The sequence below is a fragment of the Dendrobium catenatum genome, unplaced genomic scaffold (genome assembly GCF_001605985.2).
Source record: "Dendrobium catenatum unplaced genomic scaffold, ASM160598v2 original_scaffold_67303, whole genome shotgun sequence".
NCBI lineage: Eukaryota > Viridiplantae > Streptophyta > Magnoliopsida > Asparagales > Orchidaceae > Dendrobium > Dendrobium catenatum.
This window is the reverse complement of record NW_021385752.1, coordinates 20,060-38,056: the sequence shown is the minus strand read 5'-3', so window position 1 is coordinate 38,056 and position 17,997 is coordinate 20,060. Positions and strand designations below refer to the sequence as shown.

The 17,997-nt window shown below is 37.4% G+C and overlaps 1 protein-coding gene across 5 annotated transcripts in view; it reads right to left on the bottom strand.

Annotated features, from left to right (window-relative positions):
* The window catches only part of LOC110101782 (protein CHROMATIN REMODELING 24), a 119,669-nt gene that overhangs the window by 93,479 nt on the left and 8,193 nt on the right, over positions 1-17,997 (bottom strand). For all 5 annotated transcript variants that reach the window (XM_028691772.1, XM_020829844.2, XM_028691769.1 and 2 more), the window contains 2 exons: positions 14,288-14,425; positions 14,095-14,172 (listed from right to left, as the gene is read on the bottom strand). In XM_028691772.1, coding sequence (XP_028547605.1) covers positions 14,095-14,172; positions 14,288-14,425 — 216 coding nt within the window. The remainder of the gene's footprint in view (positions 1-14,094; positions 14,173-14,287; positions 14,426-17,997) is intronic.

The following is a 17,997-nucleotide window of genomic DNA, read 5'->3' as shown; positions in this document are numbered from 1 at the left end:
AAAGAGCCACCACATGGGAAAAAGCAAATCTTGGAATTCCAAAAACCGGTTTGGAATTCCAAGAGACATCATAACTTAAAACATTAAAAACATAAAAAGTACATTTAATAAAAAGATAACTATGAACTAAAATCATAGCTAATAATGAGCTAACCCTTAATTCAATAAATGAACTAAAGATCAACTCATAAATGAGCTAAAATTTCAGCTCAAATTGATTGAGCTTGTAAACTCGAGGGAGGCCAAAATTGATTTATTTTGGACATGGGTTGACCCCCCCCCCTTTGTCTACATCATATTCTCCCCTTCTTGAGGACTCAGCTCCCGATGAGTCAGTTCTGGTTGTCTTCCGAAGAGGAGAAGACGAAGCATCCAATTCATTAATCAGGTCTTCATATTTCTGCATGATCTCATCTCATTCTTTCAGAAATTTATCTTGTAAACGCTGCTTTTTCTTGAAGTACCTTTCTGTACGTATGTGCATCCATGATTGAAGTTTGTATAGTTCATATTCCAGAGGATGTGTTGACTTTGTTGGAATCCACCTATCCATAGAATCTTCAATTTCCTCAGGTTTGCTTTCTTCTGTCTTTTTGTCTTTTTTCATTTTTTCACGACTGAAACAAGACAAAAAAAGACTCAAAGAAAGACTCAACCTAAAAGAAACTTAGACTCAACAAGCTAAAAACTTAAGACTCAAAATACTTTCAAGACTCACCAACAAGACTTGACTTGACAAACAAAATCAAAACTTGACAAACTCACAAACCTAGGACTTCCTAACTTGCTCTGATACCAAATTGGTGGGGGCAAGAAATATAAGGGTGCCTATACCCTTCGCCCACAAGAATCAACACTAATAAAAAAAAACTCGGACTGGACTTCTACCGACGAAAATGAATACAGATGAGAAAGAAGGGGAAGAACAAACTCTTATATTTCAAATAAAATGTAAAAACTAGAAATCAACAGACTTACAACAATGACTCTTGCAAAATTTAACCGACTTACAAACTTGACTCAATCATTTGACGACACCCTAAAGTTGCTTCACTTAGAGAAGAAAGATACAGGTGAAGTGGCACTTGCGGAGAGACGAAAGAGGTTAGAAGCCAAGAAGAAGGGTGGAAAGAGCCCGCATGGTGGAAAGAGCCCAAGCACGAAAAACCAGCAGCCGGCCGGAATCCAAGGGGGCAAATGCACAAAAAGCCAAGGTGGAATTCAAGGAGCCACACATGAGAAAATAAAGCATCAATCTTGGGATTCCAAAAGCCCTTTTGGAACCCAAGAGACACCATAACTTAAAACATTAAAAACTATAATAAAAGTGCATTAAATAAAAGATAAATATGAGCTAAAACTTAGCTAATAATGAGCTAACCTCTAGTCCAATAAATGAACTAAAAACCAGCTCATAAATGAGTTAAATATCAGCTCAAACTTCTTTGAGCTTGAAGACTCGGGAGGGCCCAAAAAATATTTAATTTTGGCCTGAGTTGACCCCCCTTTGCCTACATCAGACTCCCCTTCTTGAGAATTCATCTCCCGATGAGTTAGCTTTGGTTTCTTTTGAGGAGGCAAAGGCGTCGCATCTAGCTCTTTGATCTTATCTTCATATTTCTGCAGGATCTCATCTCGCTCTTTTAGAAATTTATCTTGTAAGCATTGTTTTTTTTTTTTGAAGTATCTTTCTATACGTATGTGCATCCAAGATTGAAGCTTCTACAGTTCATATTCCAGAGGATGTGTTGACTTTGATGGAATCCACATATCCATAGAATCTTAAATTTCATCGGACTTGTTTTCTTTGATTTTTTTGTCTTTTTTCTTCTTTTTTTTTTATGACTCAAACAAGACTTCAAAAAAAATAAGACTCAAAGAAAGACTTACAAGATTCAACCTAAACTTAGACTCAACAAGCTAAAAACTTAAGACTCACAAGAATCACAACAACTGTTATGATTCACTAAAAACTTGACAAACAAAATTGACAAACCAAAATTTGACGACCAAATCTTAGGACTTCCTAACTTGCTCTGATATCAAATGATGAGGGCAAAAAAAATAGGGGTGCCTATACCCTTCGCCCACAAGAAGCAACACTAATAAAAAAAAAACTCGGACTGGACTTCTACCGACGAAAATGAATACAGACGAGAAAGAAGGGGAAGAACAAACTCTTACATTTCAAATAATATGTAAAAACTAGAAATCAAAAGACTTGCAACAATGACTCTTGCAAAATTTAACCGACTTACAAACTTGATTCAATCACTTGACGACACCCTAAAGTTGCTTCACTTAGAGAAGAATGATACAGGTGGAGTGGCACTTGAGGAGAGACGAAAGAGGTTAGAAGCCAAAAAGAAGGGTGGAAAGAGCCCGCAGGATTTCCGAAGCAAACCCGCAAGTTATAGCTTTTCCAAAAATAACATATCATTCACTTTTTTTAAAACATTACAAATCCTCCCATATTTATAGGTATGAAAGAAGAATACCAAGAGACACTAATATTAATTATCACAAGAACTTAAACATCACAAGCATTAATCCCAAATGCCTTACACGAAAAATACACCCAAGCCAAGGAACCGAAGAGGCAGCCAAGGGAGACGAGGAAGCCGCACGGAACCAAGGAGCACGGTCACGAGAAAGAGCCCAGGCACGGAAAACCAGCAGCCGGCCGGAATCCAAGGGGGCAAATGCACAAAAAGCCATGGTGGAATTCAAGGAGCCACACATGGGAAAAAAAAACATCAATCTTGGGATTCCAAAAACCCTTTTGGAATCCAAGAGACACCATAACTTAAAACATTAAAAACTATAATAAATGTGCATTAAATAAAGATAAATATGAGCTAAAACTTAGTTAATAATGAGCTAACCTCTAGTCCAATAAATGAACTAAAAACCAGCTCATAAATGAGCTAAATTTCAGCTCAAAATTCTTTGAGCTTGAAGACTCGGGAGGGGCCAAAATTGATTTAATTTGGGCCTGAGTTGAACCCCCCTTTGCCTACATCAACAAGTCCCCTATTGTCTCTTTTTTTGTTCAAATTCATTTGCATTTGGTTCAAGTTCAATGTTGTTTCAGAATTCTACAAGTTCAGTCCCCTGTTTTCACCGAAAATTTCAATAGCCTCCGACATATCCCCGTTTAGGAGAAATTTTGTTAGACTAGCATTCCGCTCCACACTACATGAGCGATTCAGGTAAGTGTCGAATGATACCGAACCTGCATTTTCTTCAATCCCAGCTACGCTACATGAGCGCTTAAGGGTCTTCGAGTACCTATTTTGAAAGAGCGCAGTTGTTTCCCTACACACAGGTACTTAGTTTTCGTCCTCCGCAAGCTACGTCAGCGCCTCGAGGCATACCCACCTCATCGCGAGCGTCGCACAGATTTTCCTCCAACCGTGCTATGTGAAAGCGTAGGGAGGTCCACCGGCTCATAGCTAGCGTCGAGAGCGGCGTTTCAAGTTAGAAGTCTTATATATGCACGATGACAGCAATGCTAACACGCAAATCGAGGCAAGGGAAAATCTCCCATTCTTATCTTTCTTTTTTTAAAAAATTAATTATACAACAACATCAAGCCTTTATCCCACTAAAATTAATTATGATTAAAAATAATTAATTAGACTTAATTATAATTAGATTTTGTTAATTACAATTAATGTAGGATTAATTAATAATAATTAAATTTAATTAATTATGATTAATAATTATTAATTATAATAAATATAATTAATCATAATTAAATTTAATTAATTATAACTAATTAAAATTAATTCGAACAAATTTATGTAGGACTTGAAATAGGATTAAGGGGATTTAATCCTGTCAAACAGGATTTAGGATTTATACAAGTTTTGAATAGGATTCAGGTAGCATTTGAGTTGAATTAGAGTAGGATTAGGATAGGATTTAGGTTAAATCCTATTAAACAGAGAGATAAGCCATCTGTTTCCCAGGAGTTCGACGGCTTCAAGGGATTTAGCTAAGAATTATGCAAAAAGGAGAAGGCTACTTGCACAGTGAGCTAGCTCTCGTCGTTTATTTCGATCAAAATGTTGTAACTACCAGTCTAACGGCAAGGGAACGTCGTCAAAGGGGCAAAGTCAACTAGCAATGATGTAGGCTTTCGGATTGGAGAGTTGGGCGTCGGGATGGGGTCGGAATAGGTTGCCTTCGAAATTTAGCTGAGGGAAGAACGGGAAGGAGGAAGAAGCGTCGGGTTTGGACGTTCGGTTGGGTGGAGCTCTTCGGTTCGGTTCGAGTTCGATAGTGAGGAAGAAGCGGCGGGAGGCGGAAGAAACATGGAAGGTGGAGTTCAACTGCGACTTGTCGATTAGAGGAGGTCGGACAGGGCTTGGAGTCGACGGAGGTTGGGAAGAGGAGTCGGAGATTGGAGTTCGAGTGTGAGGGAGAAGAGGCAAACGAAAGCTTCTTCACGCGTGGAAGGGGCTTCGGCGGTGGAGGTTTTGGGTCGGGGTTTGCGAATGACAAAGGAAGAAGTAAAGGGCTCCATTCAACCTCATTTTAATGCAAGAGGGGGGCGAAGTCTTCCACACGCAGGTATGAGCGACTATGAAACAATACCGAATAGCAGCGCTGCGATTGGATTTTGCGTGATTTAAGCAGGATATCGGCAGTGATACGGGATGGGCCTTGACATAGTGCAAGTGTGTAATGATTTGGCAATTTTTTATCACTTTTCTTTTGTTTTCTCCCGACTATCTGAGTAGAGGTCAACACCCGTGATTAATTTGACTCGATGTAGCGCACGGATTGCTAGAAAATCGGCCTTGTTGGAGAAATTGTCATCCTCAACGGATTGCATATTTTCTAATCGAGCATGACATAAGAAAAAATGATATATTATCCCGAAGGATAAAAAATATAATTTCCATATATACTCAATAACAAAATTTACGATTTTAACAAATATTCCACCATTCAATATTTGGTTAAATGGGGTATATTTTATTATGAGATACGGATGCCCCACAGAGGCAAGCCCCTATGATTAACTATATCTCAAGATTTGGTATTTGAAAAAACCTTTGATTAAACTAGTTATTTTCTTTCTTTTAAAAATCATCTAAATTTTGTCTAAAGTTTTTATTTTAAAATCCATGAAATTCTTCTTTAATGATTTTTGGTCTTTTGGAATTTCAAATGAAAAGGGGGATATATGTTGCACCGATACGGATACGGCGACACAGATGCGACACGATACGGATACGGGATACGTCAATTCTTAAAAAGACAGGATACGGGTACGGCGCGGACGCGGCATTATAATTTATAATCATACATAAAAATTAAGAAATCAATCAAAGCATAATATTTGAACAAAAAAAAATGACAACAACATCATTTGTAGCCTTGTAACTTATAATATCAAAATATAAGTAACCATTAAATGTCCAGTACAACAACAAAAGCATAAACATAAATTATCTAGTACATGGAGTTTCAACTATTCAATAGAATGAATGATATATTTATCTTCTTCATTGGTTTGTCTTTGAACTTCTATATCAACTTTAATAAATATCATAGCTTCTAATTCAAGCTCATCAAGTGAAAGATTAGTAATTTTTAATATTTTCATATCATCAAGAGACTCAAATCCATCTCAGAAATAAAAGAATCTTGCTCGCAACAGCGGAAGTAAATACAAAACGTCTTTTTTCTTTGGATTTCTTTTTGTTTTTCAACGGACACGCGTACCAAATACATGTGTCCTTTTGAAATTAAATAGTATTTTAATTGAATACGGCTTTGGCGTATCCGACACGTATCGGTGGAGTATCGGAGGCGTATTCGTGTATCGGTGTATCGGATACAGCACGCCTTCATAAATAGGTGTATCGGTGCAACATAGAGGGGGATCAAATTTGATTGCAATTCTTAGAATGGGAGCCAAGGGAGAAAAAGTAGCAGTACTTAAATCTAAGAAGAAACTCAGAGGTACTAAAACTATCATATATTGGGTTTTACATTTTAGAATCTAATTCTTGTTTAAGTTGACAATTTTAATTAGAATGTTGGTGCTTACATTCCAATAAAACGTGTTGGAGGAAATTCTCGGAAGATGAGAACTTAAGAGATAACTAAAATCAAACACTGCCTCAGACCATAGAACTAAGGTTAGGTTGTAGAGGGGTACAACAACAACAACATCAAGCCTTTATCCCACTACGTGGGGTCAGCTACATGAATCCTTTTTCTTCATTGTATCCTATTAAAAGTCAAATTCTCGTTTAAATCTAATAAAGAAAGGTCATTCCTAATATTTTCTAACCAAGTCTTTTTAGGTCTACCCCTACCTTTCTTAACATAAGTCAAATCTAATACATCTATTCTCCTAACCGGGTCATCGCAAGGCCGCCGTTTTATGTGACCAAACCATCTAAGGCGACTCTCTCTAATCTTATCTTCTACTGGAGCTACTCCAACCTTTTCACGTATATGCTCATTTCGTATCCTATCTCTAAGGGTAAAGCCACTCATCCACCTGAGCATCCTCATCTCTGCCACACTTAACTTAGTATTATGCTTCTCTTTTAATGGCCAACATTCGGCACCATAAAGCATTGCAGGCCTCACTACCATCTTATAGAATTTTCCCTTAAGTTTGAGGGGTACATTTCTATCACATAATAAGCCCGATGTAGAGGGGTAGTGCCTCAAAATTAAATCTAACGAAGTGCAAGGGACTTACAAACTACACCTCAATTAGACATAGTCAGGCCGACCTTTGAATTTATTACCCTGCTTAAAAAGGACAATCAGCCAACCCTCCCAGTCGCACTTAAAACCATGACATTTGATCTCAATGCTTATGAAGAGTAAGGAGACTGTTTTTATTTAGAGAATAGGACTTACAATATGACTTTTTAGGCCAAAATGCCTAACCATGAAAAGTATGCAGAATGCTGGCTCACAAATGCAACTTTTTTTTGTTATATGGTCCTTAAGTGAGGGTTTTTCTACATGACACTTACTAGGTTATGCATGATCAATTTGAATTTTGAAAAACTTGGCTACTTGAAGGGAGCTATGCAATTTTTTTATATTAAAAAATAATGGAGCCTAAAGTTAATTTTAAATTGCTTATATTTTAATGGGTAGAAAACTTATTTTTTTCCTAAGAGCTTACCGCATCAAAAGTCCAGCCACCCCCAAGCAAAAGCAAAGAATAAACCTAGAAAGAATTATGCATTTCTATTGCACAACCAGGTAAACAATCAACACATGCTTGCATATATGTAAAATCAATTAAAAGAAATGTAAATTATAGTTCAAATTTATTATAAACAAGTTTGACAGCTAAGTTGTCTGTTATTATGCAACCTAATTAAATATTTATTTACATACTCTACTTGTGGGTGGGCTTCAAGTTCTAGCTTTTAAGTAGATATTGTTGGCTTCACCTTTATCAGGTACATCCTCTTGATCCACCTCCTTTAACTGAACACCAAAAGTTTAACATACAACTCCTAAATCTATCAAATACATGTCAAAAATGTAAAAGATTCAAAACCTACAAAAATGGATAAGAATTCGGAGTAGTTTATATATAAAGCATGAAAAATCATCTAGAAATGCCGGGAACTTGAAGTGCCAACCCCTGCTTCTACCATATTGGCCATGTCTCCTTGAGGGTTTTATGCAACATCTGTCATACAAGCATTTTTATTTATGATTTATTACGCCCCCCTTTTTGGACATAACCATCTGCAAGTAAAGCATGTATATATTTTTTAAACTATCCACTTAAGGGCAAGTGCCCACATACAGACAATCCAATATTCATCAAACCACAACATCAAACACATGTGTTAAAAAGAAAAAATCCTAATCCTAACATGCCGAAGGGGCTGTACACCTAAGTATGTGTAATTTATGTAGCATGTCACATTATGAAAGGTGTTTAATTTTATTTCAAAATAAAAATGTTTAATCTTAAACCAAGGATTATTTCACTTTAAGTTGTTTATGACTTAAAGATTTTATTTATCTTTTGAGGAATTTACATACATACCACTTTATTTCATGCTATTTACATATCTAACACCCAAAACTTTAATATTACATTCCTATCACTCATATAAAATTTTAATATCAAATATATCACTCATATATTTCATTATTACCACCCACACCACCCTACAAACTTTAAAATTTTATTCGATGCACTCATTTTTGTTATATGGGTAATAGACATGTAATCGTAAAGTTTTAGGTGTTATATATGTAAATAACAAAAAATAAAGTGGTATGTAAATCCCTCTTATCTTTTAGATGTTTCATATTTATGAGGGTTATGAAAAACCTATAAAGCAACAACAACTTGCTTTAAGGCAAGCCTGCTACTTATAAAGTCCTAAGATACAATAATATAGGCATCCCACCTTTAGGGGAGATAATTAATCATTGCATCAAAATAAACTTAGGTGATTTTTAAGTGTTTTGGAGTTCTCTTAATGTTTGGTTAAGAGAAGAATATTCACCTAATAGTAATGGTGAACATGCCTAAAGGTTATACGTAGGTCTTGGTGAAATTCATCCAATAGAGCTGAATGAACTTCAATAGATAGAAAACTTCTAAGGGGCATCTAAAGGTCACATTTTAAATGTAATGAGAGGAGGATTAATTGTTAATTGAAATAATACTTAGAGTCTTGATCTAAGAAATATATGCAATATGTAGCTTTTAGGCTAAATGTTGGAAGATTCTCCTCAGCATTGGAGTTAAGAAGAGAAAATTTTTATACAATTTTGTGGGCTCCGAAAATTCGGCCCCAGCCTCCCCGCCGCGCTTTTTTTTGCTTTTGTTTGTTTCAGCGAGGGAGTTTTAACGGATAAGTTCCGGGATAAATTTTGGAAGGTATATGGGTTTGTAGATAAGACACTACCCATATATTTCGCCCTCATTTTGCGAGGACTTTATGATCTGAGTTCTGGTTTCCTATAGGCGCAAGCCCCTATAGTTAATTACCCCTCCCGTTCACGAGAGAGAACTTTCGATTAAGGTTAGTCGTCAATCAGATACGTATAGAATACGTGTTATCTGGCATATAGTAGCAGCATGGCTTTAGAGATTTTGGAAATTGGGTTTGAATTTGGGGATTTGGAAAGTTTGGATATTTGGATGGAATTGATATTTAAAACAGAAATTGCACCATCTTGCACTTAAAGCGGATGGTGGGGGAATGGATGATGGAATCGATCAAGATCCCATGGTTCCGTCGTCCCGGGCCATCGTGGTCCCTGGTTTACTTAGTCAGAGGAGGTAGTCGACCCAACCTGACAGAAAAATCCTTGTTGGCAGCCATGGGTTGCTTCGTCCAAGGGGACCTTGTAGACCGGGGTTGAATGTTTGTCTAAGGGGACAAATTTGAATTCACCTTAGCTAACAGAGGGCTTTTGTGCCCTATCGATCATATCCTATTGATTCATATCTCAAGGATTTGGGTGGAGCTTTGGAATATTTGGGAACTTTTGACTTTTGGGAGACATTTGAAAATATTTGGAAACCCCTCCGGTTGAGATCTGCATTCAACACGGCCAACATCGGGGTGTTTGGGGTCATTTCCTTTTGATGAAACCTTGTCAACCCTATCAACTTACTGATAGGGGATCGGGTTTCATAGGCTTCGTGCCTCTTGTTTAGTGAATTCTTTTGATTGTAGGTCTTGAAGGCCTAATATGAATGTATTAAAACAAATACACTGATCGCCACAACTATGTATTTGTTTAAAGGTTTGAACCCTGTCGACTCCTATAATCCGTATAGAAGGATCCGGTTCGAACTTGGATTCACTTGTCAACCTGCGCAGCATCCCTAGACGTCACATGTGTACCAATAACACGCTCGCCGGGGCCCATGCGGGTGATTTTTATATACCCCTTTAGTGTACCTATGTGTATACAATTTATAGTGTACGTGCAGGGGTATTTTGAAGTTATTTGTAGTTGTGCAGATAATTGACATTTGAATACACAACATTTGATTTCAGAGCTTGATGTTGACTCCCCCCTTTCTCATTCACCGGAGATGGGACTTTCTTCTGGACTTTAAAGCCAGTTGTTGCTGATTTGTAAAGAACTTCCTTTAAGCTCTTCGGTGTAGTGGACTTGTTATTTCCAGTGTTCGGAGGCACCAGAACTATTTTCTCCTTAAGTATAGAACAACGAAGAGACTTTGGAACACCAGGAAGTTTGGTTCTAATTTGTTCAAACTCCCTTTCTGATTCTGCAAGGGGGTGTACTTTTTTGTATGTCGAGTCGTCCTTGTACCCGAAATACCTGAAGATCTTGATCACCAATGTTGTAGGTGATATCAATACTTGTGTCCACAGTGGTTCGTTGTACATACGACATACCCACTGTTATTGTCCACAAGCGACTTGTATATATTGACGGGGACTCGTTGTATTCACTACGAGCTCCTAGGAGTATTCGTAGGAGACCCATTGTTGCCTACATCATATCCACCTTTCACCAATCTCAGGTGGTATTGTTGATGAATTTGCAGTTGCTTATAGGGACGGGTCCTCCGTCATTGGTCTCCCGTATTGCCTTCTCAATCAGCAGGCAATCGTAGAGATTGTTGTAGGGATGTACTTGTGTCCATAGTGGTTCGTTGTGCATATGACATACACACTGTTGTTATCCACAAGTATCCATTTGTGCGGGACCGTTGTATCAACTACAACCTCCTGAAGGTATTTGTAGAAGACCCATTGTCTCTGCACCTTGTCCATCCTTTCACCAATCTCGGGTGGTTGGACGATTGCATCTGCTGTAGGGGCAGATCTTTGGTTGTTATACATGAGTAGGAGTCGTACACCTTACAACTGTTTGTTTCTATAGTGCATTGACTTGGTGGGGATTGTTGTATCTACTACGAGCTCCTATGAATGTTTGTAGAAGAACCATTGCTCCTGCATCAAATCCACATTTTCACCAACCTCAGGTGGTTGGACAATTGCATTCGCTTAGGCCATAGGTTGAATGCATAGGAGCCTTCTACTGTAGATTGCGGATATTTGCATTTGTCGTGTCATACACTGAATACATCCATAGGAGGTGTTGTAGTTTGATTGGTGTCGAATCTGACTCAAGTCTGAGTCCAGTTCGAATCAACCTCATGAGCTCAGTGTGCAAGGTTATTTCTTTCTCCCTTGTAGTCCGAGTCTTGTCCAATTTTAGTGTCTTCCGCACTTACTTCCTTTGAATTTGAGTCTGAATGTATGTTCAAATGATTATTCAAAGTCTTCTGGAGATCTTTTGATTTCAATTGAATACTCGATTTGGCTTGAATTTTGGTTCCAATCTGATTTTGTTTCACTTGGATTCGGCCTTTTATTAGTCATTTGGGTTTTGTTCAAGTTCAAGTCCACAAGTCCTCTGTTCTTGTTCGAGTACAAGTCCTTTATAGTTCAAATCAGATCTTCGTGCCAGTTCAAATGTTCAACTTGAGTCCACATCTTTGTTCTCTTAGAGTTTCAAAACAGGTCCGAGTAGAGTAATATTACACCCGAAATTTCGGCAGCCTCCTGGCGTCTCCCCCGTTTTAGGGGAAAAACCACGGAAAACTGGGCCTCCCGCCACGCTAGAGAAAAGCGTGTACGGTAAGTGCCCTCTTTCGAGGACATCACGGCCGTGTAAAGTCTTTGTTCCCACCACGCTAAGAAAAACATGTATGGGTCTTCTACCGGTGCCTGTTGCAAGAGAAAAAGCAGTTGTTTCCACGCAAGCGGGTACTTATGGGTATCCCAACTTCGTCGTATGCATTGCACTGGGTTCCCACCTACCACGCTAAGAAAAGCGTGTATAGGTGGTTAGCCGGCTCGTCGCACACGTCGAGGGCAGGATTTGGAACCAAGGGTCGCTCGCCTACCTTGTCATAGGTGTCGCGCCGGTTGCCCTTCCCACCAAGCTAAGAAAAGCGTGTATAGGCAGACCACCGACTTGACACACATGCCGAGGTAACAGAGCGAACAAAGGTCCTAGAAATTATACCGTGAAGATTGGCGGGGAGGAGTCGTCAACGACTGCCGGAGGTGTCGGCTCGTGAACCGAGGTAGGAGGAGCATTTGCAAACATTAATTGTAATTAATAACTAATTATTAATTATGATAATAATTAAATAATTATAATAATAACTAATAACTAATTATTAATTAATTATAATTAGTAAATTTAATTATAATTATAATTGATTAATATCAATCAATTATAATCAGTAATTAATTACTAAACATTAATTAATTATAATTAATTAATTATTATCATAATTAAATAATGATTAAAATAATTAATAATAATAAATAAAGTAAAAATTAAACCCTCCCCCCCTCTCATGGTTCGGCCGGATTTACGGGATTTGGCCAAAGAAGCACGTGGAAGGTGAAAGTTACCTTCCTCACCAGCGAGCTCCTGTTGATGCTTCCGATCAAAATGTTAACTTTCGATCCGCAGGGAAGGGAGAGTCGTCGAATAGCCACGGAGGTGCCGGAGGAGCGACGCCAACGGAAGAATGTTTCCTCACAGCGAGTGAGCTACGTCCATTGCTTCCGACCAAACTGCGTAACATCTGATCCTACTGGAAGGGAAAGTCGGGGAAGGTGCGAAGTCGAACCAGCAAAGGAGCCGAAGCAGCGACGTTTGCAATCTCTACACCTTCTGCGAAGTTACGAAGCCGAACAGAAACGAAGGAGGAGAAGTGGCGGAAGAGAAGAGCGGACGCGAGAGGAGGCCAAAGGCCTCGTACCTTCGGCCTTTTAATGACTCGAACGAGTCGTGCGAGCGACGTGCGAGACGCGACGCTCGGTATGGCCTCAACGTGCGACGGGCGGCGCTGGATCGTGCGACGTGGGGCGGCAGGTAAGGCATTTTATTTTGATTTTTTTTTCTTTGTTTTGTTTGCACGACATAGCAGGTCAACAAACTTGAGGTTGGAGGAAATTAGATGGATGGAGGAAATTAGATGAAACCTATAGCTTTGAGGCAAATGAAATGGGTGTTACCTTTAGCTTTTAGGCTATGACAACCTAGGATGACGAAGCAATGAGATCTTGATCGAGCTTGTCACCATTCCCCCATCATCACCCGTTTTGAATTTATAGTGATGAATTTCAAATCATGAAATCTAAAATTCAAACCCAAAAATTGTTGTTATTATACACTAGCTTCTTATTGTGACTTGTTTAACAACTAGCCTTAATCGAAAATTCTCTCTCGTTATCGGGAGGGATAATTAACAATAGGGGCTTGCGCCTATGGGAAACCAGAAATCATATCATAAAATCCTCGCAAAATGAGGGCGAAATCTCTGGGTAGTGTCTTCTCAATAACCCAATCTGTCTTATAAAAATTTACCCCATAATATAAACTCATTAAAACTCTCCACGTCAAAGAAAGAGGCGCGAAGAGGTCGGGGCACAAAATTTCGAAGCCCACAATGCTTCTGATGGAATATGATTAATAGACTTTGAAACAACATACCACATGACAAACACTACAATTAAATTCTCTTCTTATAAAATATACCCGAAAAAATAAAAAAACTTAAGCAAACCATAAGTTTACAATGAAAGATATCAAAGACTAATTAGGAAGCTTATTTATCTTGCCAGCACAAAGTTGGATATAGCCTAAAACATAAGTGTTATAAGCCAGTACACATGTGAACCTAAATAATTTTATTTATAGGCCACATATAAAACTCTTTGGTACCTTAAAAAAATTCAAAAGAATGAATCTTATTTAGAAAGAATACAAAAGCATACATAAATAAAGATCGGACAGGAGATAACATACATAAGAAATCTATTATTAGCTATGGTACCTTCCTAGGAGAAAACCTTATCACTTGGAGAATCAGGAAACAACTATTTGTCTCCATATAAAGAGATAAAGTTGAATTTCATGCAATGGTCTAAGAAATCTATAAACAAGTGTGGATTAAAATAATCCTACATGATGACTTAGGAATAAAGTGGGAGATAGCATGTAGTTAAATAATAGAATCCACTATTAATATATAATTAAAAATTAGAACTATATCCTTACCGTTATTGCAGCCAATGGTGAACCTCTAACAGATGAATGAACCATTTCACTCTTCAGGAAAGCTTCATAGAGTTGCCTCTGCCAACAAAAAATTCAAGCTCATCTACCTATGTTCATAATGTCAATTTTTCTATAAAATTTAACTATAACAATGAGAATCTAAAATCATGGGATTATTGCAGTAAAATAGTACCTGAACTGATGCCAACTTTAACCAAACAATTATCTCATTCTTCTTAGAAAGCTTTGCACTGTTAGCTGCATCAACTGAAAAAAATACCTCACTTTTCAAACGTCGTAAGAAATATGGCTTTATGCGCTCTCTTAATTCCTGCATTAAAAAATGAAAGGAATCAATTGCTGTATTGATGCGGGCAAAAAAATACCGGGGGGCGTTTAAAAAAATACAGTGGGCAGGGGCCTATATATCTCTTGAACCCACATATAGACAACCCAAAAGAAACACAAAAAAGAAGGGAATCACTTAGAGATATTAGAACAAAATCCTACATTCAATCCTAAAATAAACTTAGAAATAAAAGACTTACAACTTTTTAAAATTTAAAACGACTAGCAAACAAAATGAACCCCTAAAATTGCTTCACAATTAGAAGAGGGATACAGGTGGAGTGGCACTTGCGGAGACGAAAGAGATTAGAAAGCCGAGACGAAAGGTTGGAAAGAGCTCGCAAGAAATTTCGAGAGGGGATGGTGAGAAAGAAGACGGACAAAGCTCGCAAGCTCTTTTCCAAGCAAAACCCGCAGGTATAGCTTTTTCAAAAATAACATAATTTCACTAACTTTAAACATAACAAAGCCCCATAACAAGCCCTCATATTTAATAGGTAATGAAAGGGGAATACCAAAAGCAACAAACATTGAATTCTCACAGAAACCCAAAACATCACAAGCATGAAATCCCCAGCTTCACGGGAAAAAGCCCAAGCTCAAGAACAAAGGGACAACCACGGGAGCAAGGAGGCCACACGGAACCCAAGGCCGCCACACCACAGAAAACACCAGGCTCCGGGAAAAACCAGCAGTCCAGGCGGAAACCAGAATCCAAGGAGCAAAGCACGAAAAAAGCAGCCATGGTGGAAGCCAAGGAAGCCACGGCATGGGAAACAACACATCTTGGAATTCCAAAAAGCCGGTTTGGAAATTCCAAGAGACAAACATAATTAAACACAAAAAAAAACAATAAAATTACATTAAATAAAAAAATAACTATATGAACCTTAAAATGTTAGTCTAACTAATGAGCTAACCCTTAGTTCAAGATAAGTGAAAATAAAGACCAGCCTCATACAGAATAATCGATAAGCATCTATAGATATGTGGCAGCTCAATATCCTCATTTCACATTAGTTTAATTAATTGAGCTTATGATCACAACGTCGTGGGGGCATTCCCAGCAGAACATCAATGAATAAACTAACATTATATGATCATGCAATAAATAATCTTCATTCATGAACCAGTTTTCTTTTCATGCGCAAAGGGTTCTAAAATAAGTCTATGCAACTCATTTTAAGGCGTTGCATAATGCATATCTGACATTTCATGAGTCTCAATTACGACTTGAACTATTATAAGATGGATTGACCCCTGCTTAAATTATTCTGGTTCTATATCTCATACTCGAATTCCTCCTCTGCATATATATCTTATTAAATAGAGGAGTCGCATGATTCTCCTAATTGAGTGTTGAGGCTTGATGTAGAGTGATTCATTATTGCTTGAATGAGAGGAAAGAATGAAGAAGATGAAGATACTATGTCAGGTTCTGTAGGTCAGTGGCACCTGCTCCCGTAGAGGTTGAGGAGGGTCCCTCCATTAATGAACTCAGGAAGAGTGCTGTTAGAGAAAAAAATCGCTGCATAATACTATGCTCATTTTTACTCATACTTGTACAGTTCTTCTCGTATTTGCACATGGTTCTTTTCTACAACAGTCACGTTGTCTTCTTTTTAAAAGCAGTTTTAATTACAAAGGTTATTATATATGTATATTCATATCTAATAACGCGTTTAACTTCTATGGCAAAGAGTGGAAGCACGTCCAAACCGGAAGCTCTGAATGTGGATTAAGGTGCTCTGTTAGAAAATCAAACAACAGTCCGTTGTGATTTCGTTGTGATATTTTATTGCTTCTTAATACTAGAATTTCAAGTAAAAAAAAAAGTTATTTAAAGCAATAAAAAGTTCGTCCGTCAAACGAAGTACACTAATCAAGTTAAAGCTCCATATAGCTCGTCGACTCATGTCTTCACCTTTTAAATGATAATTTCTACGGATACTCTGAGCTCCAAATAGCTAACGAGCAAAGACTTAAGCCAGCTGAGAACACTAGAATATTGTGAGCCATCATTTAGTTGTTTACCTCATATTTAAAGATATAATCATTACATCTACACAAAGGAACCATGTTTATTTGACTAATAGAACTTAGATTTGAACACTACCATAAGTAATATAAATTTTGTTACAACATTAATCTATTAAATAACAATCATACTCTCAGCTTTTTTTAATGTTTCTTAAATATCGATTTCAATTTTCATTATTTGCTGCATATTTCATTCTTTTAATTCTTCGGTATCTATCTTTTGGTCTTATTTTGCGTATCTTATTAATTAATTTCTCAATTTTAATATAATAGTGTTCTTTTCACGTAATAATAATATCGCAGAGACCGAAATGCACTTGTTCAACACAACGATCAATCAAAAATTCAACTCAAATAAATGTACAGCTCTCGAGCTCGAAAGCTCAAATACAGTCATTAATTAATCAAACCATCAACAACCTGAGGTGTACGAGTTCAGCTAGACGCTTCATTTACAATGCCATCCCTTTAACCATCGAAAAATATATCCTTCACAGGAAAAGCGGATAATTGAATGTTAGATCGGCATACGATCATTCACGAGTACTGCCTTTGCTTAATATGAATTGACTTTTTATAGGGATTACATATCGAACAACTTTGATGTGCAATATGTATAATTTCTATAACCAAAATATCTATATATCAAACAAAGCAACTTAATAAGAGTTAAATCGATCTAATTGCGCACACTTCTTATTACATTATAAGAATCGCAATAAAAGAAAATAACATCGTAAGTTATATCTTTAATCGCATGTCTTTGAATTGTTAGATACATTGCCTTAAATCTAATAAACGACTTGCACACATTTAAAAGCGAATACATCTCATTACAATTTTATTTAAAAATGACACGGTTGAAAGTCCTATTTCTATCTTCATAATAAAGTGAATTATAGGCATTCATTTGGGACAACTTCTCAACATTACTTGTTCGAACCTCACCAAAAAAGATAAAATCCTTATGTCGAAACATGCACACCGGAGTAACTCACTTCAGAGTTATATTAGAACAATAATTACTATTACATTTCAAATCCCTTACATATAGATATTAATATTCTTTAATGAAATAAATAGAAAGCTGTATACATTGACTCCTATTAATATTCATCATATACGAATCACTTTACTTGAATGTTATTAATCTTACAATGCCACACTTCCATAGATGGAATTTGTAGCATTACTCATCTACACACCTTAGAAGTAGGATTCATAGGCTACGTATTGCGTGCAAAAGTTACGGATAATTTTTGCTCGGCAATGTATGCAACACGCACAGAGACGAGACGCTATGTACATGAATATTGCACAACGAGCACCGTTAAAGTAAAAGCGCGTTGACTGTATTCACGAGAAATGGCATAAGAGCTAAACCATCATGCAGACCCATATAATTGAGAGTGTTGCGAACCCTGCGCAGCCTGGTAAGAGAATAGAAACATCCAATACGCATCATGATGTATATTAGTTATTCTCTATATATATGTTCGCCGGAGTGTAGCAGTG